The 10,121-nt window shown below is 41.6% G+C and overlaps 1 protein-coding gene across 2 annotated transcripts in view; it reads right to left on the bottom strand.

Annotated features, from left to right (window-relative positions):
• Window positions 1-10,121, bottom strand: part of LOC112162199 (protein bicaudal C homolog 1) — a 90,910-nt gene that overhangs the window by 14,599 nt on the left and 66,190 nt on the right. The window contains exons 8-13 of one of the 2 annotated variants that reach the window (XM_024297929.2): window positions 9,777-10,028; window positions 8,523-8,654; window positions 5,168-5,372; window positions 2,260-2,421; window positions 2,003-2,175; window positions 1,462-1,603 (exon numbers count right to left, since the gene is read on the bottom strand). In XM_024297929.2, coding sequence (XP_024153697.1) covers window positions 1,462-1,603; window positions 2,003-2,175; window positions 2,260-2,421; window positions 5,168-5,372; window positions 8,523-8,654; window positions 9,777-10,028 — 1,066 coding nt within the window. Of the gene's footprint in view, window positions 1-1,461; window positions 1,604-2,002; window positions 2,422-5,167; window positions 5,373-8,522; window positions 8,655-9,776; window positions 10,029-10,121 lie in introns of both variants that reach the window. The other variant, XM_036215519.1, reaches the window with a different exon arrangement.

The following is a 10,121-nucleotide window of genomic DNA, read 5'->3' as shown; positions in this document are numbered from 1 at the left end:
AAAGGTCCAACTGAATACATGTATCATTTGTTTATTTGTTTTTCGAATAAAAGTTAAAAACGAAAAGACCATTTTAACATCTGTCCTGGGACAACAGATGAAAAATAGCCACTTAGATAATTCTGGCTCATTGTATGCAAAGGTTTTAACCCTCGTGCTCTCTTATGGGGTCCAAATGACCCCACTTTGAATGTCAACATGCCATGGAGAGCGGAAGGGTTATGTGAACTGCCTCTGAGAAATAAATAAAATGGAAATTTCAAATTAAAATAAAGGGCTGCATGGTGGCGCAGTGGTTAGCGCTCTCGCCTCACAGCGAGAAGGCCCCGGTTCGAATCCCGGCTGGGACCTTTCTGTGTGGAGTTTGCATGTTCTCCCCGTGCATGCGTGGGTTTTCACCGGGGACTCCGGCTTCCTCCCACCATCCAAAAACATGCTTCATAGGTTAATTGGTGACTCTAAATTGCCCCTAGGTGTGAATGTGAGAGTGAATGGGTGTGTGATTGAGGCCCTGAGACAGACTGGCGACCTGTCCAGGGTGAACCCCGCCTTCGCCCTTCAGTAGCCGGGATAGGCTCCGGCACCCCCGCGACCCCGAAAGGGACGAAGCGGTCAAGAAAATGAATGGATAAAATTAAAATAAAATAAAAAAATACAGATTTTGATTTTCTGATTCACATATTAAACCGAACATGAGGCAAATAACAATGGAAGTTTTTTATTTTAATATGAAATTCGGAAAAATGATTTTTTTTTTTTGGTTTTTCATTTTAATTTGAAAAATGAATGAACGAATAGCAAATAGATTCAACTGCTTATTTTCTTTAATTGACCTTCACATTTAAAATAACATATAATTACAACTAATTTAAAAATACATATATTTTTCATTTATTTTCTTTATTTTAAAAGCATCTTTAACTGACCTTCAGGTTGTGTTATATTATCTAGTAAGATTATTTTCTATCATTCAGTAAGACAACAAGTTTAATGCAAACAATAATGAAAAAATATCAAATCAAATATTCAAAATAACTCAAATATTTATTAGGTGAAAGTTCTGTTGGTGACGCAACAGAATTATAAGATTTGGAGATTTTAGTTCATAAATGTACTAAAAAATGTGGATGCCAGAACATTATACTTTCTTTATCGCGGAGAACAAACTAATAGCACCAATGCAGATTGAATATGATTAATCTTTATTAAATAAAAATGATTTTTTTTCCACTTGTTCTTATTCTTTGGTTTATTTTTACATATAAATCTAATGAAATGTTCATAAACCTTGAAGCACTTTACTACTCGGGTTACAGGATAAACTCGAATGGAGATTCCCACTGTTGTGATATTCCATCAGGTATTGTGACAAAGTGGAAGCAACACTTCATTCCTCATTTTCCATTTCTGCAAACTAAAACTGTCAAACAGCATGTGGGTCCAGATGGTTCTGAGCAGTACCTTCATCTGAATTGGACTTGCTGGAGAGTGGTTCTGATGGATTGTGCCCGCTGGCTTCCTGGACCGGGTCGCATGGCGCTGGACTCAGAACCGCGTCTGCGAGTGCTGCTGTTGGTAACCTCCCATAGACAGAACCCGGGTGCTGTGAGCATCAAAGGACATCCAAGGAGCTCAGAAACTTCTCAGGAAAGTTGGAGTTCATTTATATTTGAAACATAATATGCATTACATGAAATCAGACACATTTTTTACATTATTTATAAATGTTTTAAGGCTGTAAAACCACTTAGTACACACTTTTTTAGAGAAATTTGAACATTTTGACACATTTTCTTTTGTTAAAACCCTCTCAAAGTTCCCACCTTGATAGAAAAATAAGTCTAGTATGATCAAATGAAATTAAAGCGGTTTAGAATTAAAGATTTATGCAGATTTGGTAAGATTTAAACAGGAGACAGAATGACAGCCAATCAGGAAGCAGAATACAATCTAATATTAAAAAAAACAAAACTATGAAAGGTAGGAGACAGAGAAGGCCGACCTTGACGTGTCCGTTGAGGGCGCAGTCAGGGACCCCGTTGGGCGGCTTGTCGATGGGGGCGAGGCCGGGGGGAGGAGATGTCGTGCTGTGTGTGTAACCCTGAACTCCTGACAGCAGGATGGTGCTGAGCGTGGCCTGAGTGGCAGGGTGCACAATCAGCTGAGATGAAAAGCCTGTAGGGAAAAGATAAAATCTATCCAATAAAAGTGGTAGGAAATAAACGGAGAAGATCGATTCCTCAAAGATTGGATACGAACTCTGGGTGCCGGCGAGCGAGCTGGGCCACAGGGAGGGGGACGGCGCCGGGTTGCTGGGACTCGGGGTCTGAAGGGGGCTCAGAGAGGAGTTCAAGCTGTTCAGGACAGCGTTGGGAATGGCGGAGTTCGCCATGGAGTGGGGGGCTGTTGCACCCAGGAAACCTGCAGAGAACCCAAAGCAGAGGATCAGCGGTGGTCCCGTCAAAGCGCAAAGCCATTTTTCACGCTAATCACACGCTACGCTAGAGCCCTCAAAATAAATAAATCTCTCAGCTTTTAAACTGGAATTCCGTCAACCAGACGACAAACGAGAGGAAGAATTTCTTACATTTCCTCAAGGTCGCAAAAGTATACATCTAGCGTATCCTCACATCCAATAAAACCCTGCTATTCAAACTGCCAACAATATGGTGCTTGGTGTCTTAACCCAAACACAGTGTATGAAAACAGAAAGAAGCAGGTCTGTGGCTTCAACAAGGGGCTAGTTTGGCTCCAGGAATAAGGCCAGGGATTCTTCTGGCAGTCTGGTATGTAATCTGAGGAAAAGAGGCATGTAGCAATTACTAAGGGCCAGGATGTGGCCTTCCACAACTTCATCCCTGGGCCCCTGGGTTTAAATGAAACAGTAAAAAAAAAAACAATTCAACTGCACACTGGCGTTTTCTGAGACCAATTAAACTGTGTCATTTGTTGGAAAAAGGAACCAAATATGCTAGATATTTAAGAAAAACAAAAGAGAAATTCCTGCATATGCTGTGAAAATGACCACATGAACTTATTAGAAACACACAGAACTCGTGCTCAACCGCTCTGCAAGGACGTCAGTCTAGTTGCCAGTAATGCAAATCCAAATATGAAGAATAGTGGACATCTTAGAACTTAGTCACAAAATAGAGAGATAGGGGTCGTGGTAGGGCAACACATACGAAGACAGGTTGCCCAGAGGTGGCGGCGAGAATCACCCAGAAAGACATAAATGATGTCAAAAATAAAGTATCTTCATTGATTCACAAAGACAAAGGTCCACACGTCCGGCCTTGCAGCTGCAATGTGTCGGAGCCTAGAAGGAGAAGGCGTTGACATCTAAGGTAAGGGTCATAAAGAGGGGAGGAAAGCAGGTTTCCATGACAACCGGTTTTGCTTGTCCCACTTTCAGCGGATTTCTTTTGGTTCGGTTCGAGGGAGTGTGTCCTTGGCCCGGGGACATCCGATTATAGATGATTATCTGCCCTAAAAGGTGAACATGGACTGTCTGTGGGCGAAAAATGCGTAAACCTGTAATATCAACGTAGTAGATCGTTTGGTGAACCCGTAGAGTAAAACTCTTATTGCACATTTTTCTATGGGCATGCTGCGGGCAACAGGATCGGGTTGCAGACAAGATGGAACCCAAACTCAATATTAGCCAGAAGCTGAAATGTCGCAACTATAGCTAGATGAATTTGCGCATCTATACTAAAAAATGTCCTAACCGTAACTAACTCTAACTGTAACCCGGTTCCAGTGTTTATCTAAGGGAAGAGTTTGAATTTTGGTCGAGGACTTCTTGCTGATGAGGTTCTGGCGCCATCTAGGGGCCATGTTGTTGTCTGCGACCAGGTCCAAATCTGTGCAGGGCAGACAGGTGGCGGGACATTTTAACCCAATGAGTTCCTGAAGCAGAAATGTTCATGCACATTTACCTCTACGGGCATGCTGTGGGCACTGCGTTGCAGCGGACACTTGGAAAACATGCAGTTGAGTTAGGGTGATGTAGTGAGGACGCGAGAGTGTCATACAGATTTTGCATTTTTCGACCCCCGAATACCCAGCGTACTGGACAAAGGGTCTGGCAGCGTTGTTCAGGAGATGAGTGTGCGCTCCTTGTGCTCCAAACAGGAAGTACCTGCTGGTCCCAGAAAACCAAAATCCCAAAGACTTCTACTGAGAAATAAACAGCTATCACTCAGTCGTTTATTACCATTTTTTTCTCTGCTACTTCCTTTTAACATGTTCTTGCTAAACCTAATTTTTTCATGATATATTTTCTGCATCAAAAGTTATCCCAAGTATAAACTGACCAATCAGATGCCTCAATAAAGTGATTGACAGATTCTCCCGAGCTCGTTTTCAGTAGAAGGGGGTGTGGCTTTACCAACATCCTGATTAATAAGAGTAGTTGCCATAGAAATGATGACTCAGACAATCACAGCTTAATAACGCCGTCTGGTTCCAGAATGGTAAAGTCCATACGAAGGTTCAGCTTCATTCCATTGGAACTGAAGGTATTTTCTATGGATGAAGTCACAGGTGGCTTGTCCATCTCTATATATGTCAATGGATAGCTCTAGGACACACCTGCGCTCCTTCTGACCCTCCATAGGCTGGAAAACCCAAAAACCTGCACCACCTATACAGCTCAACGTATTTAAATAAATTCACTTTTCAAAATAATGTCAAGAATAACCCTAAAAAACTGTCTTCTCTTGATCCACGTGTGTTTTTCACCATCTTTGAAACAATATTTTAGCAACAAATAAGTCAAGATACCTGAACAGAACAGAAGACCTAATAAACATTATAAATAAATGAATGCATCAAGGATTAGATGTACTTTCTGATCAAGAACATACAGATCTGCATATCGAAAAGCATCTGAAGCAGCACCAGGAAGACAGAAAGACGTCTTTTTTTTAAAATCTTTTTCCCGTATTTATGTAATATATACTGTTTTTATGGATTTATCTTATATTTTAGCTTTTGTGAAGCACTTTGTGAGTTAACCTCTATAAATAAAACGACTTACTTTCTATTTGTGATGCTTTAAATTATTCATATACATTTAAGCTGCGACGTCTGTACAGATTCATCATGCAGAAATAAAAATAAAAAATAAAGAATGAACACAAAACAACGACAGCAGCATTACCCAGTTTGCTCAGCCCCAGTCCAGCTGAGGTCAGGATGTCCAGGCTGACGGGGCAGATGAGTGACGGGGACGGACCGTTAGTGGGGGGGTTCAGCGCCCCGGCGGGGGAGGACGACGACACGCCGTTGCTCTCCAGGCCCAGGAGGAATTTTCGCGCTTCGTACATGTTGACGGCATTCCTTTCCACGCTCTTCACTATCACCGACTGAAAGACATCGATTAAAAAAAGACAAAAAACATAAGATCACAGACAGATACATGAAGTAGGGAATGTTGGCATCAGCCAGCGGGAGTGAGGGGGAGAGGAACGGAGATGGGAGGAAGGAAGACGGGAATTAAGGACAGATTAGGAGGATAAACATTGAGCTGGAGTGGAAGAGACATGGGAGCAACGTTTGATAAAAAGGATGTTACTAAACATTCATATCATGGAAAGAAGAGAATTTTAGAAAAAAAAAACACTGTTTCACCGCCACACATAAAATTTACAACAAATATCACAAGATTTTAATCACTAAAAGAAACAATTTTGGTATTTTTCCACATCCGGCGATCTTCTCCCCTACATGCATTTCCAAGAGTAATGAATGAACACAAATCATCTGCAGAGTTTTCTTTTGACTTTTGAGAAATGATTTCCAGACGCATTCCATCTCTCCGACCCAAACACTCGCTCGCTTCCTTCTCCTGCCAAAGTGCCGGCTGCACACGGGCCAGCCCGCGCTCTCGGGCCGCCCTTTGCGTGACCGCCGTCACCTCTTTAAAACCCTTTAAATAAAGGTTTCTTGAATGGACGGAGGCTTCGTCGGTGCTTACTCTGGCACCGCCGCGGCTCTACCAGCCGGTCGGGCATCGAGCCTGGCTCGGAAACAGACCGGAGGGCCCTAATGTGCTGGTGAGGCCTCGCTAAGTGTTGAAATGTAAGCAGGAATATTAACTGTTGCTGAGAGGAGGACTGAGTTTGGAGTCCAGGACAGGAGCCAAAATCATCAAAAGACCAAATAAAATCAAATAATTTAAAGTATTTAGATTGATAATTAATTAAATATGTTTAATGAAGAAAATAATATTTCTTTATATTTTGGTCACGTCTTGAAATGATTTACATTCTTCCTTTTGTCCGACTAATAGCTCTATTTTCTTTGAAGTACTTGTTTACGAACTGAAAGGGCTGGTTAACGTCTATAATACTTTAAAAAAAGTCATAATATTTTCATATTTTCCTTGGAATCATGACTCCTTAAAATAAAAACTAACTCAAAGAAAACAAGAATGACTTCAAATATAAATCGATTTAATTTCTGCAGGAAAAGAACCTCAATATAACACCAGAAGCTCTCTAGTATCCATTTGTTGTTCAAATGTTGTTCGTACAACGGAGTATTAGGGCCAGTTTACAAACCACCTGCAGATGTGTTTTTTTTTCTTTCTTAAATATAAATATTAATTATTATCTGGCTTAATATTCACAAATTCACAGTTCAAGGCGGCTGATAAGAAAACTCTAATGACCCAGTATTGTAACAAGATTTAAACACATCATCATCGTATCATCTGACTGTGTGAAAGGAATCTCACAACCCTTTGTGCACTTGTAACTCCGAGTATAAATGTGGTTTTGTCTGTGTGTATCAGGTGTTCTATATGTGTTGTAGCTGTTTTGAATTCATACTGACTTTCAAGCTTTTGTAATTTCAAGTTGCGCATCTGTGTATTGTATTTTGTATTTGTATGTTTTTATTATTTATTTGAATACACAACTGCTAGAACACGCAGTTATGCACAAAATGTATTGCATAAGTTTCAAGTTAAGTATAATAGGTATTTAGATCCTGTGAGTCTATTTTCTCTCCATAGAACGGCTCATCGTTTGCACAAGCTTTGCATTGGTGAAGGCTAAACCAAAGGCTTGTGGCCTTTAGAAAATGATGATCAGCATCTTTGAGACACAGAGGGTTAAATAATAAAAGCTATTTCCACATAAATTCAATATGTCATACAAAAACAAAAAAATATGGATTTAGAGTGTAGTAAGGTTGAAGGTTATAATGGCATTATGCTCGCTTTTGGACTAGTTTGGGATTTCTTAAGGTTTTTGAGGCTAATTTGGAGTTTAGCTAATATTTAAGCTACATGCTAGCTGTTTTGGCTAATTTAGGATTGTTAAATTTTTTTAGGGTATTTCGGAGTTTAGCTAATATTTCAGCTGCATGCTGGCTGTTTTAGGTAATTTAGGCTTTTTTCAGTTTTTAGGGTAATTCCGCATTTGAGTAATATGTTAGCTGGCTAACAGCTGCAGTGTTTTCAGCTATCTGCTGCAGTGTTTTCAGTTACTTGCTGCAGCATTTTCAGCTATCTGCTGGAGCGTTTTCAGCTACCTGCTGCAGTGTTTTCAGCTATATGCTGCAGTGTTTTCAACTACCTGCTGCAGCATTTTCCGCTATCTCCTGGAGCGTTTTCAGCTATCAGCTACAGTGTTTTCAGCTATCTTCTGCAACGTTTTCAGCTATCTGCTGCAGCGTTTTCAGCTATCAGCTTGAGCTTTTTCAGCTATCAGCTGCAGCGTTTTCAGCTATCTTCTGCAACGTTTTCAGCTATCTGTTGCAGCGTTTTCAGCTATCAGCTGCAGCATTTTCAGCTATCACCTTCAGCATTTTCAGCTATCAGCTGCAGCGTTTTCAGCTACCTGCAGCAGCATTTTCAGCTATCTGCTGGAGCGTTTTCAGCTATCACCTTCAGCATTTTCAGCTATCAGCTTCAGCGTTTTCAGCCATTAGCTTCAGTGTTTTCAGCTATCAGCTTCAGCGTTTTCAGCTATCAGCTGCAGCGTTTTCAGCTACCTGCTGCAGCATTTTCAGCTATCTGCTGGAGCGTTTACAGCTATCAGCTACAGTGTTTGCAGCTATCTTCTGCAGCATTTTCAGCTTTCTGCTGCAGCGTTTTCAGCTATCAGCTGCAGCGTTTTCAGCTATCAGCTGCAGTGTTTTCAGCTATCAGGTTCAGCGTTTTCAGCTATCAGGTTCAGCGTTTTCAGCTATTAGCGTCAATGTTTTCAGGTATCAGCTTCAGCGTTTTCAGCTGTCAGCTCTAGCATCTTCAGCAGCCAAATTCAGCTTACAGTATTCACACCAGCATTATTGCAGTTAATGCCATATATTTAGTTTTAACTTAGTTTAAAGCTAATGATTGTTAAGATGTTTCACACCAAGTTTGCTCATGACCCGATTAGTCGACTAATCTGAAAAAATAACTGATGATTATTCGACTATCAAAATAATCTTTTGTGGCAGCTCTCTAGTGGTCAATATTTTTTCCCTGCAGCTTTCAGTGCTGATGGGTTATCTTGGTTTCTCACCTTGCTGGGCTGCTTTGGTTTTGGCTTAATGCTGATGAAGACGTCCAGCTGCTCCATCAGCGCCGTGATGCACTGAGGCTCCACCTCCACGTCCTCTTTGATGTCAAACATTAACACCAGAGGCAAGCAGCCCTGTGGAGCACACACAGTTAAAACAAACGTTTGATACAAACACACAAACTTTTTATACTACACATTTAGAGACAAACGTGTTAGCAATGAAAATGCTAAATTTATGACTTTGGGAACTTCCACCAAGAGCGTCCCGCTTTGCACGGTCACCACCACAATCCTCTATATTTGTAGACCTGGACTGCACTGCTGTTGTGAGTGGGTGCACTCAGCAGCAGAGTATAGACTCTGACAGGGTTGTGAGATTGCAGTTGTAATCAGAGGTCTGGATAAATCACACAGTAGGACTGCTTTTTTCTCTCGATTCGTCTGAATCCACTTTTTTTCTTGCCTTCTGTGCCACTTTCGAACACGTCCGCCGCTCTCAAGAATCAAAAGGTGCAATTATCTGGCAGAAACGAGGGGAAAAGGTGCGTGCTCTTGTGTGTCCAGCCTAAGGCAACGCCGCGTTTGGTCAGTGAAGCCAATTCGCTAAATGCACATCTTGGAAACCGCAGGCAAAAGTGAGCAGCTCTCTGAGAATGACTGTCTCCAAACAGAAAGCAAAAGTTGTTTACAGCTGTGAATTCTTATACAGAAGCTTCAAACCAACAGTGATTAAACGGCCATTACTTGTGCACATTTTAAAATCAGAGTTCTGGTTATATTCCTATATAATTTAAGGGAAGGGCAGCTTCTGCGGTTGTGGGAAAGAAGACAAGAATGACCATTGGTCTTTTTTTTTTACTAAAATAAATTAAACACGAGGTGTTAACATTCGTCCAAAACAGAAACGCTTGCAGCGCATTTTTCTGGAGTGTTCAATGTGATCTATTTATGCAAAATCCAGGCCAAACTCTTATCATCAGCTCTGAAGAAAAAAAAAAAGACCTCAAGCCAAAATAATGTAAATGTGAGTCCATGCAGGTATGCAGAGGCCATAAATCACACAAGCTAGCCCTGAGTGATAAACAGATTATCATTGGTTTGACGCGGATATTTCAGCAGCTTCCTCCAAACTATTCAAAACCACAAAAGCAATCTTGGTTTTTCGCTGCAAATCCCCCCACGTCTAAAAAAACCCAAACACACAAACGATGTTAATGAGACAGTGGCATCCATTGTAGTGGCTCAGAAACCCACCATGAGGTACTGCCGCGCCAGGCACACGGACTCGATGGTGCCCTGGATGTAGACGGTGGACTTCTTCTGGGGGCCGTTGGGGTCGGGGAAGTGAATCTGGGCTCCGGTCCGCTGGGTGATGTGCTTGATGTTGCTGCCGTTGCGGCCCTTCATGAAGAGGTGGTGTTGGGGTGCGATGTCCAGGTGGGTGGTGACGGAGACGGTGCTCGCCAGGCTACCGGCCAGGTGCTCCAGCAGCAGAGCGGTGCCTCGCTGGGTAGAAGGAAAGAAGAAGGAAAGAGGGGAAAAGGACGACATTTGAATTACTCGTTAAAAAAATGACAGATGTAGAAATATTTTAAATAA

The sequence above is a fragment of the Oryzias melastigma genome, linkage group LG15 (assembly GCF_002922805.2).
Source record: "Oryzias melastigma strain HK-1 linkage group LG15, ASM292280v2, whole genome shotgun sequence".
NCBI classification, from domain to species: domain Eukaryota; kingdom Metazoa; phylum Chordata; class Actinopteri; order Beloniformes; family Adrianichthyidae; genus Oryzias; species Oryzias melastigma.
Note: the sequence above shows the minus strand (reverse complement) of the source record. Positions and strands in the feature narration are given on the sequence as shown.